Source organism: Hemitrygon akajei, chromosome 29, assembly GCF_048418815.1.
Source record: "Hemitrygon akajei chromosome 29, sHemAka1.3, whole genome shotgun sequence".
NCBI lineage: Eukaryota > Metazoa > Chordata > Chondrichthyes > Myliobatiformes > Dasyatidae > Hemitrygon > Hemitrygon akajei.
Genome location: NC_133152.1, coordinates 21,957,364 through 21,978,562, shown reverse-complemented (window position 1 = coordinate 21,978,562; position 21,199 = coordinate 21,957,364). Strand labels below are relative to the sequence as shown.

Below are 21,199 nucleotides of genomic sequence, written 5' to 3'. Positions count from 1 at the left end.
TCATATATCTTAATTTCTGACAAGTGCACAGTTATTTACCTGTACTCTCTGTCTTGTTTGGGAGTTAACAGTGTCATCTTTTTGGTTGCTAGCAGGCCACAATTGCCTCAATATCTCCTTCTTACTGAGGGGAGACTGAATTGTTCAGTCCTGTTCACTAACAATAGGCCAGTGCTGGAGGGTCTTGGTGTGGATGCAGGGTAAAGAAGGGCTGGGAAAGATAAGATTAGAAGTCTTTCTTATAAAGTACAACACCTGAACTCCGAGGCTGGAATAGACTGTAGGAAGAGATGGAGGAAGTGACTGAAGGGGCAATTCACGTGATGGGATTTCTGGAGGCTTGAAAGAGGAGCAAGAGGTCTAAGGACTTGAATACCAGAGACAAATCTTCAGTCAGAGTGGAAGAAGAAAAAGGAAACCAGAGGTGGCCCGATGGAAGTCAAACACCAGCTTGTGGGCTTGGAGAAGGTTGTGGACATAGGACGGGCAAGACTGTGGATAGAATGGTCCACAAAGTCTTTGAATTCTGGCTATTAAAAAATGTTACGGGAAGCTGGTGATGACGGAGGTGTTAAGGAAGTGGCAGTCAGAGCTAGAAAGGGAGTGGCTGGTGGAATTATCCATACACTGGAGCCTGTGATTTATGCCGGTGAGAATTTGGTTTGTCCTGGGGTGACGAAGTGATACTGGGAGTTCTGATGTTGATGGGGGTGAGGTAGAATCAGAGACAAAAAGTACCAAGGACAATGCCAACTCCTTTTGCGTAACCAAGCGTTTACAGATGTGGGTGCCACTGGTAAGGCTGGCATTTCTTGCCCATTAGTAATTACCACTGGTGGTAAGCCATTGTAAAGAACCAATGGCATCTGTCTGGTGAAGGTGCCCTCGTAGTGTGGCGTGTCGGGGGGTTCTAGGGTTCAAACCCTAGTTATGAGGAGGGATGGAAGGGTTAAGGAGTTTGATTCTCAAACAAGGTGTTAAACATCCTGCCAATGCTCATTATGTGGACTTACCTGTGGAGAATGGCCAGTTAGTTCAGGTACAGCTGTGTGCCACCTCATTGGCATTGAACCCTTTGGCCGAAAGTGTCTTCAGCAGAATAATTGGTGGCAGAGGAACCAGAGGATGAAAATCAACATAAATTTGTCATAGTACTCTGACAAGATGGATGGCCTGGTGCTGGTGGGGCGGTTGTTGGTCACAGGGTACCGCCTGGCCAGCCTACTCCTGGGCATGGCTGAGATGGCCATTTGTGGGTCTGGGCGGTGGGCAGTCAAGGGTTCTGCCAGCTGAAGGATACATCTGTGCCCGGGTGTCCCTGGAGAAGGAACCCGCAGTACCTACGTCTACAATAGGGGGTATCTGGGACCAGTGGGCACCTCAGGGACTCGAGTGCATTTTGGACAATGATGACTGTATTACAATTTGAAGTTGTACATAGTATGTATCATGATGTTCTATAATATTGTATTACTGTGATAGTGGAATCATCCACCTTTGGAAAAGGTAAAGAGAAACAACAGAATTAATGGCGCACATGACTAAATGATGAAAATTCTCTATTTTCATAATGGAATTGTGGTTTTGACAAGACTAGAGGGGGAAAGGCAGAATGTTACGCCTGAAGTAAGCAGGATTTAGGAGGTTAGAACATGCCTCACGTTCTAAACATTACCACTTGTTGGAAGGGATGTGGGCCTGCAGGAGCAATCACTTCACTGCCAAGTTGTGATAACAGAGCTGCTTTGAAACGGGTGCTGTCAGTGAGCTGGTCTGCCTCTCAATAAAAGAGAATTTCTACCCTGTGGTAGCTCATCAACGGGGCAAAAGCACCCCGGCAGAAACTGGAGAGGTTGCAGCCCCGTGCTGCTGTCCTCCTCCCAGGGTAGCTCCCACCACACTCTACAAGCTGTGGGGTGGCAGTTGGCTCCTCCACATTCATTCTTTTCTAACTGGTCACTAACTTTTCTATCCTTTCTAAAAAAAATAAATCTCGAAGGTTGATTTTGATATCAGAGAATGTATTCAGAACACATCCTGACATTCGTACTGTTCACAGACATCCATGAAACAAGTAACCCCATCGAATGAATGATAGAAACATCGAAGCCCAAAGCCCCTCTTGTGGAATGTGGCGTTTTCTCCGTTACAGGAGACATATCTACACGTCGTTAACCCTTTGTTATTTAGCTCCCTCTCATCACCTCCTCTCATGTCGTTCCCTCAGCGAGTCAGTTGATAAAGGGACTGCTGGAGGGACAAGAGATGTCTGAATTGAGTCCTTGTGGGTGTGTGGACTGTATCCCCAGCAGGCCTAGTCCCTCAAGTAGGTTAGCTAGAAAATGGCAGCTTGAAGGGCCCATGTTGTTTCAGACGCAAGGAAGGGGACAGAGCCAGAAGCAATGTTGTTTCTAGTTCCGTCCGCGGGGAGCTGGAGCTGGCTCGGATTCTCTCGATCTGCTTTGATTTCATCCACGTCTCGACAGCTGGAGCAGGCCCTGAGGCTGGAGACCGGAGACAGGGAGCGCGAGTGCCTGGAGAGCAAAAGCCTGGCACAGCAGAACATCGAGCTGCGTCGGCGGCTGGAGGAGGAGCAGGCTTCCTACAAGCGCAAGCTCCAGGCCTACCAGGAAGGCCAACAGCGACAGGCCCAACTCGTCCAGAAACTTCAGTCCAAGGTAACCAACTGTGCTGTGAGGGGATTTGTATATCTGACTGCCCGGAAGTGATTACATTGTTCTGTCTATGAGTCTATCTCATCATCCACTTCCATCTGCAGTCTATATCATCTACTTAACTTCATCAATATTTCTCATCTAATATCTAGTCACTATCCAATCGATTATCTATCTACCTACCTATATCCATTTATCTGTCTATATCTAACTGTATTTCTAATTTATTATTACTATATTTATCTAATTACTAGAACCATAGAACATTACAGCACAGAAACAGGCCTTCTGGCCCTTCTTGGCTGTGCCGAACCATTTTTCTGCCTAGTCCCACTGACCTGCACCTGGACCATATCCCTCCAAACCCCTCTCATCCATGTACCTGTCCAAGTCATTCTTAAATGTTAAAAGTGAGCCCGCATTTACCACTTCATCTGGCAGCTCATTTCACTGATCTAATTATTCCCCAATCATCCATCTGATCTGATTGCTTATCCATATACTTATCAAAATCTATTTATTGTCTATCTCAATATATAATCTATCAATTTATCTAATTATATATCCATCTAACTGTTTGTTTATCTAATCCTGAAGATAACTGCAGAGGATGGCACAGGAAAGGGTTGATGCAGTTTTCAATGATTTGACATGAGTATAACTTTGATGAAACATTATGAGTCTTAAGAGTTGGAAAGAGCACCAAGACAGTGAACAATTTCCGGTGGAGGGCAACGGTAAAATGATAGGATGCTCTTCGCATGTCAAGTGGACCTGCACGTTATGAAAGCAGAAGTCTCTGGAAGCTTTAGGAAGGAGTGATAGGCATGATTACACAGTCTTTCAGGACGGATGGGCTTAGATTTGCCGATTGAAACCTGTCGTCTCCATCGTGAGGGGTGGGGTTGGCTGCGGTACTCTCTGGGACGTTGCTGCGCATTACGGAATGCAGCAATGCTCGAAGAGTTGCAACAAGGGGCGGGGGCTGAGGACTGTACCGGTCTGTAGTGACTCTGACTGTCGCTTTAACTGGCAGGTCCTTCAGTACAAGAAGAAATGTGGCGACGTGGAGCAGCAGCTGCTTGAGAAGGCCACGGAACTGGAGCAGCATCGCCTGTCGGTAGGTGCAGCCATGAGTCACCAGAGAGCCATCTGTTCCTTTTCACCTTGCTGCTTAATTCTTGTTCCCTGATAACACGCACGGGCTCCAGTCTTCATGTATAATTTCAAATCGTTATCAACATGAAATGGGCCTGTTTCAAGCAGCTGGGCAGTTACCATGGTGATGGGATCCATTGACATTGAAATTATCTCCATTACTCTGTACGCTGTCTATCCTGTTTCTGTTTTATAAAAAAAAACATTTGACTTTCATTGCTTCTTCAAGAAGATGGAATGTTTTTTTATGCATCAGGTATGCTGTTTTTCCAAAGTAATGTTATACCAAGTCCCACTGCCACCTTACGATGACCATAATGGAATTCATTTGAAGAACAAAGAAACTTCCCCCAGTTTTCTTGGTAATATTTGTTTCTTAATCAAGGCGTTCAAGATGCTCTCATTTCTGGTTCTGGAAACTTACTGGATTTATTTAACTTATTGACGTAGCTTCTGGCCTTTCGAGTCATGCCACCTAACAATGCCCCAATTTTTAAATCTAGCCTAATGGCGGGACAATTTGCAGTGGAAAATTAGCCTACCAATCGGTAGGTCTTTGGAATGTGGAAGGAAACTAGAGCACCCAGTGGAAACCCACACATTTACCGGAAAACATAAAAAACCCTTTACAGGCAGGGTGGAGAATTTGAACACAGGTTTGCTGGTACTGTAAGGTGTTGTGCTAACCACTACACTACCATGCCGCCCTTCAAAATGACTGTTGTGTTTTCCATAATACAAGAATACATCCACTTCTAAAAAAAACCACTTAATTGGCAGTGAAACTCATTGGGAAAAGCTGAGATCATGATGATATCGAAACATAGAAAACCTACAGCACAATACAGGCCCTTCAGCCCACAATTCTGTGCCAAACATGTACTTACTTTAGAAATTACCTAGGGTCACTCATAGCCCTCTATTTTTCTAAGCACCATGTACCTATCCAGGAGTCTCTTAAAAGACTCTATCGTATCCACCTACACCACCATCACTGGCAGCCCATTCCACGCCCTCACCACTCTATGCATAAAAAAAATTACCCCTGATCTCTCCTCTGTACCCAGTTCCAAGCACCTTAGAATTGTGCTTTCTCATGTTAGCCATTTCAGCCCTGGGAAAAAGCCTCTGACTATCCACACGATCAATGCCTCTCATCATCTTATACACCTCTATCAGGTCACCTCTCATCCTCCTTCACTCCAAGGAGAAAAGGCCGAGTTCACTCAACCTATTCTCATAAGGCATGCTCCCCGATCCAGGCAACGTCCTTGTAAATCTCCTCTGCACCCATTCTTTGGCTTCCACATCCTTCCTGTAGTGAGGCGACCAGAACTGAGCACAGTACTCCAAGTGGGGTCTGACCAGGGTCCTATGTAGCTGCAACATTACCTCTCGGTTCCTAAACTCAATTCCATGGTTAGTGAAGGCCACCCCACCTCAGAAGTATATGGTGAGGAAAATATGCAAGAGAATTAGACTATTTGGCCCAAAGAGTCTGTTCCACCATTCAACCATGAATGGTTTATTATCCCTCTCAATCCCATTCTCCTCCCTTCCCCTCCATACCCTTTAACGCCCTTACTAATCAAGAACCTATCAACCTCTGCTTTTAAATATAGCCAATGACTTGGCCTCCACAGCCGCCTGTGGCACCTCTGATCTTTGAATTTTCTCCCCGTTTTGAAAATAGACTATTCCTTTATTCCTTCTACCAAAGTGAATAGTATATCATTTCTCTTTCAAATTTAAAAAAAAAACTTGTGTTATAAAAGTTAGAGTGTGGTGCGTGGCCAAGTGGTTAAGGCTTTGGACTAGTGATCTGAAGGTCGTGAGTTCGAACCTCAGCCGAGGCAGTGTGTTGTGTCCTTGAGCGAGGCACACACTGCTGCAGTCCACCCAGCTGAAAATGGGTACCGGCAAAATGCCGGGGGTTATCCTCGCAATAGACTGGCGCCCTATCCGGGGGGGGGGGAGCCTCGTACTCTCAGTCGCTTCACGCCACAGAAACCAGCGTAAGCACCGGCCCGATGAGCCTAAAAGGCTCGGGTCAGACTTTAACTTTATAAAAATTAGACATCCTAGTGAGGAGGGTGTATACCTGCCTAAGAACTGGAATGTTGGATCTCTAAACATGATCTGTCCCTTTTATGGGGAAACTGAAAGTTAATCTTGTGTCTGCTGGAACTGACCAATGGAACGAGAGAATTACTGGTTAGCACTGGAGTTCTTTCTGAGGTATCTCCAGGTCTCTCGGCACTTGTCGGATGGGGGGACTGTGTGGAGTGGCAGGGTGCTGGTAGAGTCAGAGTGAGGTGTGTCTGGTCAGTAACTTTGCTGAAGAGGTCGAGGACAATGGAGCATGGCCACGATCCAGTGACAGGACTGGATCTCACCCCAACAAGCTGGTAATGATGGAGGGCTGTGGTGCTTCCTTCCCAGAGCCGCCCGGATGTGACGGAAATACAGGTGGCGCAGTCTGAGGAGGAGCAAAGCAACGAGCTGGAGAATGCCCTGATCCGGCTGGAGGAGGAGCAGCAGAGGCAAGTATGGCTGTCAACCTGCTGTGGCCAAGGGGGCACCAGACCCAAAAGGTTAACCGATTTATGGTTTTGGTGTGAGTAGCATCCAGGGGAAGTCCTCCTCCTCCCCTAATCTGCACCTCACCAGTGGGAGGTGGGGGGCTACTAAAAGGAAGGTCTTCCCCTGGTGTGGAACAAGATGTTGTTCAGGTACCAAACAGATACTGATGGCTAGCATCGAAGTGTTGGGCTGAAGGGCCTGTTTCTGTGCAGTATATCTCCATGACTCTAACTCACCCCATTTGCTTCCCACAATAAAGTTCTTCCACGTATGAACAGGCCCCTGCAACCAGTAACCAACAACAGGAGACCCCTTAAATATCCCTGGACCAGGATCGGATAGAGGGTTTTGACCCAAAACGTTGACAATTTTTTTTTTCCTCCCTTGGATGCGCTCGACCTGCTGAGTTCCTTCAGCGAATTGCTTGTTGCTGCAGATTCCAGCACCTGTCTCCTCAGGTGTCCCAGCACCATCATGGGCCACCTATAAAACGATCCCCAATTCCAGAGCCACTGTAGATTTCATCAGTTTTCTGAAAAACTCCTCTAACTATTCCCTAACACAGTCCCAGTGATCTCCAAAGACATTCTGAAAATTCCAGGTAATCCCTCTGTGCGTATTGCCGGATGCTGGGAAGTTCTGTAAAGATGTGACCCATCGGGGCTCAGCTTCTCAACGCCTTGACCAATTCTGTCCCAGATCCCGCTGGCCCGTTCCTTGTGCACACAGCTCGGACAAGGGATTGGCAGGGCGCTGCTGACCTGCGGTAATGTATTTGTTGCCTCCGGTTTCAGAGGGGCCAGCCTCACCCACGTGAACTCCATGCTCCGAGAGCAGTTGGACCAGGCCAACTCTGCCAACCTGGCCCTGAGCGAGGACATTCGCAAACTGACCTCCGACTGGACAAAGGCTCGGGAGGAGCTCGAGCAGAAGGAGGTGGAGTGGAGGCACGAGGAGGAGGTACTGTGGACCTCGGTTCTGTGATATTCGTGCTGTCAACCACAGTGCAACTACCTCAACATCACTCAGGCAGACTCGAGGAGAGACGAGTACACTAGGGGAACTGCATGGGCTTACGGAGACCAGAGTCCCAATCAACTTCATTACCAGTGACATATTTTGCAAAATTTGTTGTTTTACAGTAAGCCATAAAATGGCTATAAATTACCAAAAGAAAATGTAAATGAGGAATAGGTTGTGTTGATAGGTTCATGCATCATTCAGAAATCTGATGGCAGCAGGGAAGAAACTGTTCGTAAACCACAGAGTGTGGGTCCTCAGTCTCCCGTGCTTCCTCCCTGGAGGTGGTAAGGAGAAGAGGGAATGTCCGGGATGGGAATGAATGGGAATGTTTGACAGCTCCAGGTCTGTTCTCTCTGGAATTTAGAAGGATGAGGGGGTTCTCATTGAAACCTTTTGAATGTTGAGAGGCCTAGACAGAGTGGATGGATGTGGAAAGGATGTTTCCTGTGGTGGGGAGTCTAGGACAAGAGGGCACAGCAGGGTGTTCATTTAAAACAGAGATGCAGAGAAATTTCTTTAGCCAGAGGGTGGTGAACTTGTAGAATTTATTACCACAGGCAGCTGTGGAGGCCAGGTCGTTGGGTGTATTTAAGGCAGAGATTGATAGGTTCTTGATTGGCCACGGCATCAAAGGTTACGGGGAGAAGGCCAGGGATGAAAAAGGATTAGCCATGATTAAATGGCAGAGCAGACTCAATGGGCCAAATGGGCTAATTCTGCTCCTATATCTTATGGTGAGAGCCCTTAATGAAGGATGCCGTCTTCCTGAGGCACTGACTTCAACATCGTCAAAGGTGGGAAAACAAATGCCCGTGAAGGAATTAGCAGAGTCTATGACCTTCTGCAATTTTGTCCGATCGAATGCACTGAAGCCTCTGTACCAGACAGTGATGCAACCTATCACAATACCATCTGTAGAAATTTGCTACCGTATCTGGTGATAGTCAGTGGGTTATAATATCAACTGAGGAAGAATCGGTTACCAGGGAGACATTGGGAACTGGAAGCGCACTGTCAACATTGGATTACGGAGGAGGTGCTGCAGAGGACACTCACTTGGGTTGGTAGGACGTGGAGGAAATCGCAGAACCGCTCGCTAGAGTTGAGGACACTCACTAGAACTTGGTGAGAGAGGAGGTTCACCGGGACATCGATCCCAGTGAATTTATTACAGAGCGGATTTACCGCGAGAAATATTTACAAGGGAGACTGATTGGGAACTGGTTGGATAGAAAACTCTGGAGACTGGGTTGCAAAAAGATATACTGGGGACAGAGAGTGGCAGAGGTTGCTGGGTGAGGTTCAGAGGAACCGCGGTGTTATGGTAGGCTAAATTTGCCCAGAAGGGTGGTTTATTGAGGGCACACACTGGGGCAGGGTGTTACCGAGGAGATCCACTGGGTTGCAGAGGGAACTCACTGGGTACACTGGGTTTCAGAGAAGGTGCAGTGTTACAGTGGGTTACAGAAAGACTCACTGGGAGCAGTGTTTAACACGGGGAACCCCATATGAACATCTAAAATCTGAAGTTCTCTGCTTTCTGAAGAAGTGCTGCACTGTCACCGTGCTGCATTTTGGATGAAGCTGTATAACAGAGTGCATTTAATGTGAAAAGTATCGTGGCAATACTTCGAAAGCAGTGAAGACCTCATTCGTCTCAGCCAGCACTGGTAATTATCTGAATCACTGTCACATTTGTTTTATGCAAATTAGCTCTCACCTTTCCCAAGCTAGAACAGTCAAAGGCGGTAACTGCAAAATGTTGTAGAAAGTTCTATCATAAAAGTTGCTATGTAAATACTAGCTAACCACATTTTCCATTTTTAACACTGCCGGACTAAAATTCTCTTATATATCGTGTATGCCTGACTGAATCCAGCTCACTTCCCTCAGAGCATCCCCCCCCGGTACACCCCCCAATGTATCGTTCACCGATGCACCCTGTACATCCTCGGTCTTTGGTGTACTCCCCCAGCTGTGTCATGCACTTGTGTTTTCATTTTGGTGTTAAACTGGATTATTAAATCAGGACTCAGTGTTTATTTATTCTGTGTTTTTCATTGTCCGCAGTCCTTCAATATGTACTTCAGTAATGAACACAATCGCCTGCTGACACTCTGGAGACAAGTCGTGAGTTTCAGACGTCACTTCTGTGGGATAAAATCAGCCAGTGAACGGTGAGACACAGTTTATAGAGCACGTAGGCCGGAGGGCAGCCTGGCCGCGGATTTACTGCTGATGGGCCCATCTCTTCCCAATGTATTCCACAGAAACTCCTGCGCTGGCTAGCGTGGGCTCTCCTTCCCGGTTGCCTTCAGTTGCCTGTGGGAGAGGAGAGGAGGAGATGGCGGGGCTTTAGTGTGACTCCTTCCTTAGTTAAATACAACAGTAACCTCGGCTGACGGTGCTCACCTGCGACCACATTGCTCGTTGGGTGACTGATCCACGTAGGGGAGTGTGGAGGGGGTTGTTAGCCCTGTATTTAACAAACGCCCGATCATTGTCCAAATAGGTGAGAGGATGGTGGGTGGTGGAGTGTGTATGTGTGTGTAAGAAGCATTTAATTTAAAGTGTGGTGGGGAGCATGTTGGGGCATCTCAAAAACACCCTGATTGTTGTTCAAAAGGCCGAGAGTTCGGCGAGGGTGGGAATGTTTAACGGCATTTAATTTAAAGGGAATCGCGGAGCACGTTGGGGTAAATGGCCTTTCCCGCAGTTTACCGTGTGGGCGGGGAAGGGACTGAGTTCACGCCCTCTGTAACCCTCACCAGGGACCTGTCCGAGCTGCGGAATGACCTGGCAAGATCCTCGCGCACGATCCACGCCTCGTGCCTGAACCTGAGCGGCCACCTCCGGCAGTCGGAGAGCAGCACGGCCGCCGCGCTGGAGAAGCGTTCGGCCCAGCTGGAGCAGCTGGAGGAGCAGCTCCGCGACAAGGTGCGCGAGATGATGCGGCTACAGGCCAAGTGCGACCAGGAGAAGGCCGAGCAGAACGCCAGGTGGGTGCGCGCGCGCGCGGACCGGGGCAAAGCCGCGGGTGCCCGGCGCACCCTACATCTCTGAACCTCGGGAGGCAAACACACACGCAGCATAGCGGTCAGCACAACGCTTTACAGTACAGGTTCAATTCCCACCGCTGCCCGTAAGGAGTTTGTACGTTCCCCCCGTGACCGTGTGCGTTTCCTCCGGGTGCTCCGGTTTCCTCCCACAGTCCAAAGACGAACACACACCAAATGCTGGAGGAACTCAGCAGGCCAGGCAGCGTCTGTGGAAAAAAAAAGTACAGTCGCGGTTTCGGGCCGAGACCCTTCGGCAGGACTGGAGAGAAATAAGTTTTCCATAGATGCTGCCTGGCCTGCTGAGTTCCTCCAGCATTTTGTGTGCGCTGCTCTGGATTTCCAGCATCTGCAGATTTTCTCTTGTTTCTGGTTGGTCATAAGTTGTCCTGTGACTAGGCTTGGATGAAATCAGGGGTTGCAGGGCAGTGTGGCTTGGATGACCTAGTCCACACTGTACTGAATCTCTAAATAAACAGAACAGATAAACAGACAAACAAACAAAAAAACGCACCATTCCCTCCAACAATGAGTCCCCGGCACCAGGAAGCCTTCTCCTGGGAATCACCTGGCCCTCCAGGCCAAAAACACAAAGATAAAGATTAGGTGTATTTGTCACGTGTCTATTGAAACATACAGTGAAATACGCCATTGACAGCAATGACTGAGAACATGCTGGGGGCAGCCCGCGAGCGTTGCCTTGCTTCTGCCGCTAACGTGGCGTGCCCACTTCTTATGAGGGTGCCAGGTACAGACGTGGTCGAGGGAGAGGGTTAGACGGACCGTGGGGTGAGGTGCTCAAAGTCGAGGTCGTTGTCGTGCGCACAAGTGCACGTGAACTGTAAAACTCACTTGCAGCAGCCTCACAGGCGCTTAGCACGAGAGACACAACATTGACCAGAAAAGCACAAATCCCCGCTTTAGCCTGTCCACGGGACAACTTACAGCGCTGGAAATGTTAATGATCATGGGTGAGATAAATAAGGTGGATTGTTAGTGTTTTCCCCAGGGTAGTGGCAACCAAGACTACGGGGGCATAATTTAGGACGAGAGCGCAAAGATTTAAAAGGGGCCTGAGGGGTAATTTTTCATGCAGGGGGGAGGTGAGTATATGGTATGTGCTGCCTAGGAAGTGGCTGGAACTGGGACAATGGTTTCATTTAAGAAGCACTTGGTGAGGGTCATGGCAGGGTTATAAGCCTAATACAGGATATTGGGACTAGCTCAGCGGGCACTGTGGTTGCCGTGGATCGAAGGCCTCTATCCTTGTGTTGCTTTATGACTCTATAACCTACCTGGGGAGAAAGGTCTTTAGTACTTTGACAGGTAGCCATTTTGGGCCGGATGCTTTCTTTGGGCTCATCCTCTTGAAGGATGCTCTCACGTTGGCCTCAGAGACTGAAATCGGGGGCTGTGGCAGCTCATGAAGTTGCCTCCGCATTTTGATGGTCAAAGCGAGCAGAAATTGAGCTCTTCGGGGAGCAAAGCCTTGTTGTCACCTACATCGCTTGGCTTGACTTTGTAGGAGGCGTTCGAGCCCTGCCACAGCTGCCAAGCGTCTTCCAGTGATTCAAGTCCGTAATTGCCACTTTGCACGTGGGGTGCCTTTCCAGAGATCTTACCGGAACGTCTTGTGTCTTACTTGGTCACCAAACCTGAGGCCCTCGGTAGATTGCAGATCTCGTGGTTCATCCAGGGCTTCTGGTTGCAGAAGGCTCTGAATGATTTTGTGAGAAGTTGCCCCTCAAGTCTCTGTTAAATCTTTCACCATTCATCTTAAAGCTGCGTCTTTTAATTTTTTTAGTTCAGAGATGTTTTAATGTCATCAGGTTTGGTCTGTTGGTGCTGCAGTTGCTGTTCCCGCCAGCAGATGGCGCTCCAACCCGGTTCCTCTCTGACGAGGGCGACCATGCATTTGCCACGTCTGAGCTGAGGGAGCCTCGGGCTGGAAGGGAAGACGTTTGTCTTAGTTTGCGGATGCTAAGTGCTAGGGAGTTTACCAGCTGCTAATTGTAATCACCTCCACACATTCAGTTCCTGGGGTGGCGAGGTAGTGTAGCGGCTCGCTCACGTCGCCAGCTGCAAGAACCGAGTTCGATTCCTGCCGCTGGCTGTAAGGAGTTTGTACGTTCTCTCCGTGACCACGTCTTCCTCCGAATGCTCCTCTTTCCTCCCACGTTCCCAAAGGTGTACGGTTAGGGTTGGTAAGTTGCTGACGTGCTCTGTCGGTGTCAGAAAGGTAACGACGCTTGCAGGCTGCCCAGCACGATCCTGAACGGATTTGATTGGACACAAACGACGCATTTCACTGTATGCTTCAATGTACATGTGACAAATAAAAGGTCATCTTGAACTAAACTAAAATGTTGTCAAGTTCATAAAAATAACTTGGTTATTAAAGGCGGTTGAGATCTGTTCCTATGAGGGACTTGGCCTCACCCAGTTGCTCCTATATTCCCAATAAATCACAAAGCAACGCTGGTACAGGGGGAAATGGCCTGTGTGAAACTCTTTTCTGAAACCGTAACTCTGATCTCAAAACTGATTACAGAATGAGTAGCTTCTTAGCTGTAATATACTTGGGTCTGAGATTATAAAAGATGCTGTCAAAAGCTAAATACTTTTTTAAGGTGCTGGTTTACTTCATGCCCCTAACTTTAGCAGTGACTGAAAGATGCATCCTTCTCACCGAATAAGCATCTCCCTCTGCCCGCGCTGCATTCTCCGGAGCTCGTCAGGGTTGCTGGGAGAATTCAGACGGAGGATATCTCCTCCCCGGCCCCAGTTTTCCCAGTGGGATGAGCTCAGACCGGCGGTTTGGAACGTTCTAATGCCTCTTCCGTTAGCTTCCAGCCCAGGTGAAGCACGATGTGAATGCCAGCATTTCTTTCAGGATCACGGAGCTGATGGTGACCGTCGAGCGACTGAGGACTCAGAACAGTGAGAAGGAGAAGACCATCAACGGCCTGAGCCAGACGGTGGAGAACCTGGTGGGTGAGAGCGGGAAGGGGGCCAGGCCCTAATGCCACCGACGGCAATGTATCAGTAGCAGCTCCACGTCATTTTAACCCAGAGTTAAATCTCTGGGTACTCTTAATTGAATCCTATTGCCCCATTCCAAAAACAGGTCTATGGGAGCAAGAGGTCTCATAATCTTGTACCACCATTGTAAAGCAAAGCTTTCTCATTTCCAGTTTAGGGCAAAGCTACACCGATACCTCCTGGTCTTGGGATCCAGGTAGTGGCTCATGTTGCTTGCTACTGTGTCAACTGGTGGGATTTCTCAAGTGAAGAGGTAGTTTCAGTGCTGAGAAATGTCCCCTGATGGTTGAAAATTGCTATTAGTGAGGGCACCAGCATCCGAAACGTCCTTCAACATGTTTTTCCTCCCCACCTCTTAATTCAAAGAATCAAAGTACATTTATTATCAAAATGTGTGTACAGAATGCAACTCTATGATTCATCCTCCTGCAGTCAGCTGCAAACAAACACCAAAAAGCTTCAAACACCCAACGTGCAAAAAAAAGAACTGATTGCACAAACGTACCAAGTGAGTGAACAGCACACAGAGTATCGAATGCCAAACCAGGAGTGCAGTAAGATTTGGTTTAGATTAGCTCAGCGCCGTGCCGCTAACCCACCGCAGGTTGCAGGGCTGTTCGTCACCACATCGATCGCCCCGATCAAACCGCTCAAAGATAGCGAAAAAAAAATTAGCAACCAGAATCCAGAAACACACGCAACACGAACCCCAAATTCCCCCAAAACGAGTCTGCAGCTTCGCCGCCCCCAAGATTCCTGCACTTTCCTCCGACGGCAGCTAGCGAGAGGGAGACCATTCAAACGCAGATCATCCTCTGCTCTTGTTCCCAGCGACTTCAACCCTGCCCGACGGCTCCATCAGAGAGAAGCCATGGAGTTGATCACGGGCTCGGTCTCTGCCTCCAAGCTGCACACTGCACCCCAAACCCCATCGAACTCCCTCGGAGACAGCGAAGCGCCGGCTCACTTAATCGGCCCAAAAGCGCACCATCTAAATGTACGTCACAGGTTCCAGTCGCGCACAGTTTAGTCGTAGAATCGTATTTGAAGGGAGAAGAATTAAAAGAAATAAAATAACCCCTTTCATCCCGGCATGCAACAGTTGAGCCGCACGTGTTGAGTTGGGGGCTGAGAGACGGTGTGGTTGCTGGGTTCCTGATGGTGGCTCATTTGCCCTGGCAGGAGTCGAGACGAGCCGAGGCACAAGGCGTTCAGGATGGGGCTCAGTTTGAGTCCGTGAAAGCAGAGGTGGAATCTTTGCATCAGATACTGAGAGACATTACCCAGGTGAGTGCAAACCTGGTCCCGATGTGGTGCTCTAATAAATTTCACCGCAGTTCGCTCACGGGCTGCGGTGGGCAATGCCGTGGAGTAGTCAGTGTTTAATTACCTGGTCACAGTCGAGCCAGTGCTGGTGTAGCTGCCGTTACCTTCAGCATCCCCTGGGTTAGGAGACGGAAATCGGATTAAAGCACGTCCGAGACTGCTCGGCGCTCTGGGTTGCTTGTTGTTAATCGTTGCAGAGTCGCAGTAGTTCAATTCAATTCAAGTTTAATTGTCAAACGCACATGAATGCCCATGACTACAGCCAAACTAGACGGCGTTACTCCGGGGCCGGGGTGCAAAACACAGCACCAACAGTCACACACGGCACAAAGCACACACAAGCTAGCAAGCACGTGTAAAATGCAGCCGTGCAAGAAAAAAGTCCAGACCCCGAGTCCACGTACACTGCTGAAATCTGCAGTCGACCCCGATGCGGCTTGTCTTCTGCCGAGCGAACACTAGGGGGCAGCACCGACTCCAGCCGGGAAGCCAGTTGTCAGTAAAGACTTTCAAGCGTGTTCAGTCCATGTGTGATGGGTCCGTTATCTCGGTTATCCGTGGCACGTTCCCCACCTGTTTATCGTTAATGGCCTCTCTGTCATATTGTAGAATCCCCTCCGAGGAGTTTACCAAGCGAGAGTTGATAGCTTCCTGGGGAAGGTTCTGTAACCCGGCTTATTCAAGACGGGACCTGTATTTGACTTTGGATTGTTTGCTGTTGTGGTGGGGGCTCTGGCGCTAGTAACCGGGGTAACCAGCCCCACTAACCATGCTCTCTGTGCAGGTCATCATTACTGACGCCGACGGCGGGGCTCAGACTGTGCCCGCTGAGCGGACCGGCGAGGTCGCCGAGACGGACTCCTCTCTGTACAGCCCCCTGGGGTTCTCGTCACGCCTGCGCACGCCATCACCTCACCGGCGCCCCTCGCCCCGCCGCAGCCACTCGCCGGGACACCGCCTGTCGCCCGCCATCGCCGACTCCATGTGCTCGGCCATCCAGGGCGCGGTGCAGAAGAAGCAGCTCCAGATACAGGTTAGGAAATACCGGGCACCTTGGCCACCCACGTGGAGCCAACTCCATCGCAAAACGTTTCACCCGGACCGGCCGTTCTACACCTCAGAGTTCTGAAAGAGATCGTGGAGGCATTGGCAATGGTCTTTCAAGAATCACCTGGTTCTGGAAGACCGGAAAATTGCAAATATCACTCCTCTCTTCAAGAAGGGAGAGAGGTTTGAAGAAAGGAAACTCTAGGCCAGTTAGTCTGACCTCAGTGGTTGGGCAGATGTTGGTGTCGATCGTTAAGGATGAGGTCTCAGGGTACTTGGAGGCACATGATAAAATAGGCCGTAGTCAGCATGGTTTCCTCAAGGGGAAATCTTGTCTTACAGATTTGTTGGAATTATTTAAAGAAATAACAAGCAGGATAGACAAAGGAGAATCAGTTGATATGTGTACTTGAAATTTCAGAAGGCCTTTGACAAGATGCCACACGTGAGGCTGCTTAATAAGCTACGAGCCCATGGTATTACAGGAAAGATACTAGCATGGAAAAAGCAGTGGCTGATTGGCAGGAGGCAAAGAGTGGGAATAAAGGGGGCCTTTTCTGACTGGCTGCTGGTGTTCCACAGGGGTCTGTGCTCGGGCTGATTCTTTTTATGTTATATGTCAGTGATTTGGATGATGGTTTTGTTGCATAGCTTGCAGACAATATGAAGATAGATGGAGGGGAGGTAGTTTTGAGGAAGCAGGGAGGCTACAGAAGGACTTGGACAGATTAGGAGAATGGGCAAAGAAATGGCAGATGGAACACAGTGTCTGAAAGTGTATGGTCATGCACTTTGGTAAAAGAAGTGAAAGGGTTAACTATTTTCAAAATGGAGAGAAAATACAAAAATCTGAGGTGCAAAGGGACTTGGGAGTCCTTGTGCAGGGACTTGGGAGTCCTTGTGCAGGATTCCTTAAAGGTTAACTTGCAGGTTGAGCCTGTGGTGAGGAAGGCAAATGCGATGTTAGCATTCATTTCAAGAGGACCAGAATATAAAAGCAAGGATGTAATGTTGAGGTTTTATAAAGCACTGGTGAGGCCTCACTTGGAGTATTGTGAGCAGTTTTGGGCCCCTTATCTTACAGCGTGTGCTGAAACTGGAGAGGGTTCAAAGGAGGTTCACGAAAATGATTCCAGGCTTGTCATATGAAGAGTGCTTGATGGCTTTGGGCCTGTATTCACTGGAATTCAGAAGCATGAGGGGTGACCTCATTGGAATCTATCGAATGGTAAAAGCCTCTACTGAGTGGATATGGAGAGGATGTTTCCTATGGTGAGAGAGTCTGAGACCAGAGTAGAGGGGCGTCCTTTTAGAACGGAGATGAGGGGGAATTTCTTTAGCTAGTGAGTGGTGAATCTGTGGAATTCTTGGCCACAGGCAGCTGTGGAGGTCAAGTCTTTATGTATATTTGGGGTAGAGATTGATAGATCCTTGATCGGTCAGGGCATGAAGGGATACGGGGAAGAAGGCAGGAGATTGGGGCTGAGAGGGAAATGGATCAGCCATGATGAAATGGCGGAGCAAACTCTATGGGCCAGATGAGTAATTCTGCTCCTATATCTTATAGTCTTATGGTCTTCATTGTCACGTGCACAAGTACGGCGAGGGACGGGTGCAATGGAAAACTTGCAGAAGTACCTCAGGCATGTAGGTTCAGATGGCAACGCACAGAATGCAAGTTACACAGTGCAGTAAAGGGACTTTGCAAACCGAAACACTAGTGCAAAAATAAAACACAATCATAGTGTTGTAAAGAGCCTGCAAGAGAACGATGCTAGTACGAAGAAAAATCAAAGACACAAAGGCAAGTCCACAGTAGAGCAAGAGGTTGCTGAGGTAGGGTTAGGGTAGTGCAGAACCTCACGGGTGTTAGAAAGAAACAAGAGAAGATCTGCAGCTGCTAGAAATCCAACCAACACACACAAAATGCTAGGGGAACTCAGTGGGCCAGACAGCACCTATGGAAAAAGAGTATTGTCGACGTTTCGTGGCGAGACCCTTCAGCAGGACTGAAGTTCCTCCAGCATTTTGTGTGCGTTGGTTGTTGGAAAGAAACTGTTCGGGAACCTGGTGGTGTGGGACTTCTGGCTTCTGTTTCTCCTGTCTGATGGTAGCAGTGAAAACAAGAAGAATTGTCAGTGCTGAGCAAAGTCCCGTCCCATTTCCCTCCGCTGCTGCTTCTGTAAATTGCCAATTTTGGACTCTTAGTGGGCACAGGTAAATACTGTAGTCACTTCTGGCCTGGATGTACACTTGAACCGTTGTCAGATGGACACAGTCCAGCCCTGAGGGAGTCTGGTTTCCCCTGTCGAACAGTACAGTGTGGATGCAGGCTCTTTGACCAAACAGGTCCGTGCCAACCAAACAGGTCCAATATCCCGTGTTTGGTCCACATCCTCCAACTCTCTATGGTACCCGTCCCATTGCTTCTTAAATGATATTATTGCATCTGCTTCTGACCTGCAGACTCACTTTCTAGGACTCTTTACAACTCCTATCCTCAGTTTTAGTGTTTATTTGCGGCATTTCCCTTCTCTTGCACGTACGTATCATTTTTGTTTACGTGTAGTTTCTCGTAAGTTCCATTGTAATATTTCCCCTGTAAATGCCTGCAAGAAAATGGATCTTAAGGCAGTATATGGTGACAAATATGTACTTTGACAGTTCACTTTGAACTTTGCCTCAACTACGTGTTCTACTATCCCCTGATTGAAAAAGTTGCCCCTCAAGTCCCTTTTAAATATTTTCCCTGGCTCTCTAAACCCTTGCCCTCTAGTTTTGGACTCCTCCTCCCTGAGGAAAAAGCTGTTACCACCCACTTAGTCTATGCCTCCCATAATTTTTTTAACATTGCCCCTCATTCTCCTGCGTTCCAAAGAATAAAAATCTTGCCTGGCCAGTCTCTCCCGATACTTAATCCTGGCAACGTCCTCATAAATCTTCTCTGCACTATTTCCAGTTTAACCATGTTGTTTCTCTAATAGGACAACTGAATTTGTGCTCAGAACTCCAAGTGTAGCCTCCCCAGCGACTTCTCCAACGGCAGCGTAATGTCCCGACTCCTATTGTCAGGGCCCCGACTGACGGCCGGAATGCTGAAAGCCTTTTTCACCACCCTGTCTACCCGTGTTGCTGCTTTCAGTGAGCTACACGTTTGTACCCCCGCGTCCCTCCATCCCACTCCACTTCCTACTGTTATCGTGCAAGCCCCAGAGCACTCCTCCATTGGAAAGCACGTCCGGTCACGCTTCTGGTGTTCAGCCCTGGCCGAGGTCGGCACAGAACGAGGCGGCTGCTGCGTTCGGCAGCGCAGAGGCACAGCAGCAGCTCCAAATCGAATCTAATCAAATTCAACTTGAATTATCATTGAATAAAGCCGAACAAAACAGTGTTCCTCTGGGGCCAAGGTGCAGAACGTACACAGCAACAGGTAGCAAGCACACGTATAGTCATGCAAAAAACAAATGTAGGAATACACCAAGTCCAGCGACCCAGGCTCGATCCTTACCTCAGCTGCTGTCTGTGTGGAGTTTGCACGTCTTCCCAGCGACCTGCTGGGATTCCCTCCCACGTTCCAAAGGGGTGCCCGTTGCTAGGGGCATTCAGGAGCTTGTGTGGAAGACTGGATTAGTGAGGGAAAGAGATTGATGGTGGTTTCTTTGCGAGCCAGCACAAACTCAATGGGCTGAATGGCCTCCTTTATGTTGTAAGGAACTGTGAGAACATGATATTATCACCACCAATGACAGGAGCAACACTTAGATGATGAGCTGTCATTTTCCTAATCACTGTTGTCACACGTAGCAATAAGACAGCCTGCCTCGTTATTTGGCTACCCGGCTTCTGGATTATGCACATTTTCCAAACATCGCCATGGCTTCCACAATGCATGTAGGAGGCTGCCGTGAGAGAGACCGAATATCGAAAAGCCTAGATAGAGTGGGTGTGCAGAGGATGTTTCGAATAGTGGGCGAGAGCTGAACCAGGGGGGCTCAGTCTCAGAATATTGACAACATCTCCTCGAGAATCGCCACCCCAGATAACCTCACTCTCCTCAGAACCGAACTCATCACTGAACGCAACCTGCCAGTTCGCTTTCAAGGATTCTACCACTCCTGTTCTCAGTGTTATTTATTGATCCGTCTATTTATTGTTTTTCTTTATATTGGCACAGTTTGCCTTCTTTTGCATGTTGGCTGCTTGTCAGTCCGTGTAGTTTTTCCTTGTTTCTGTTGTATTTCTTTGATCAACTGAATGCCCGCGAGAAAATGCATCTCAGAGGAGAGTACGGTGACTCATATAGACTGCGATAATAAATTTACTTTGAGCTTTAGAACAGAGATGAGGAGGGATTTCTTTAGCCAGAGGGTGGTGAATCTGTGGAACTTATTGCCACAGACGGCTGTGGAGGCCGAGTCACTTAAAGCGGATGTTGATAGTTACTTAATTAGTAAGAGCATCGAAGGTTATGGGGAAAAGGCAGGAGAATGGGGCTTAGAAGGAATATAAATCAGCCATGATCGAATGGCAGAGCCTAGTTAATGGACCAATTGGCCTAAATCTTGTCTTGTCTTATGGGTAGGATCCAACCAACAAATTTAGAGCCCTGCACCCTTGGTATAACAATACCCAACTCTGTAACGCTGATGTTGCCATCCAAAACGTTACCAAAAGTTGCCATCCAATGGTCTCTCACCCTAACTGTACACAGACGGTCCACTGTACTGTTACAGCATTGGGCTCTTGTCCAACAGGAACTGCGTGCCAAGTATGAAGCAGCCCACGACTTGGTGGCCAGCCTGAAGAAGCACTTGGCCGACAGCGAGAATGAGCGCCGGGCGCTGGAGCAGCAGATCCTAAAGCTCAGGGAGGAGACCGAGGACTTGCTGAGGGCCAAGGATGATGCCAAGCGCGACGCCAATCGTTTCCGCTCTTCTGCCGACCTGCTGGGAAGGTGAGACCGCGTGAGATGCTGCTGATCCAATTTATCCCCTACCCAATAGTGATGTCCTCTCGCTGCTATTGGGACCTCTGCTGTGATGAAGCTCCCCCAACAAAACTTGTTATGGAATAGTACAGCACAGTACAGGCCCTTCGGCCCACAATGTTGTCCCGACCCTTAAACCCTGCCTCCCATATAACCCTCCACCTTAAATTCCTCCATATCCCTTATGCTTTACATATTTTTTCTTGCCCCTCTATTTGAACTAGAAGTCACAACCCGAAAATTGTAAAGCATCATTGTCATAGATTCAGACAATGCAAGAGCAGGCCTTTTGGCCCACAGTG

At 48.5% G+C, this 21,199-nt stretch overlaps 1 protein-coding gene across 2 annotated transcripts in view; it reads left to right on the top strand.

Moving 5' to 3' along the window:
- The window catches only part of LOC140718286 (uncharacterized), a 135,872-nt gene that overhangs the window by 42,270 nt on the left and 72,403 nt on the right, over window positions 1-21,199 (top strand). For both annotated transcript variants that reach the window (XM_073031820.1, XM_073031819.1), the window contains exons 4-13: window positions 2,487-2,678; window positions 3,712-3,795; window positions 6,276-6,376; window positions 7,211-7,376; window positions 9,510-9,616; window positions 10,211-10,438; window positions 13,389-13,485; window positions 14,720-14,824; window positions 15,648-15,896; window positions 20,665-20,864. In XM_073031820.1, coding sequence (XP_072887921.1) covers window positions 2,487-2,678; window positions 3,712-3,795; window positions 6,276-6,376; window positions 7,211-7,376; window positions 9,510-9,616; window positions 10,211-10,438; window positions 13,389-13,485; window positions 14,720-14,824; window positions 15,648-15,896; window positions 20,665-20,864 — 1,529 coding nt within the window. The remainder of the gene's footprint in view (window positions 1-2,486; window positions 2,679-3,711; window positions 3,796-6,275; window positions 6,377-7,210; window positions 7,377-9,509; window positions 9,617-10,210; window positions 10,439-13,388; window positions 13,486-14,719; window positions 14,825-15,647; window positions 15,897-20,664; window positions 20,865-21,199) is intronic.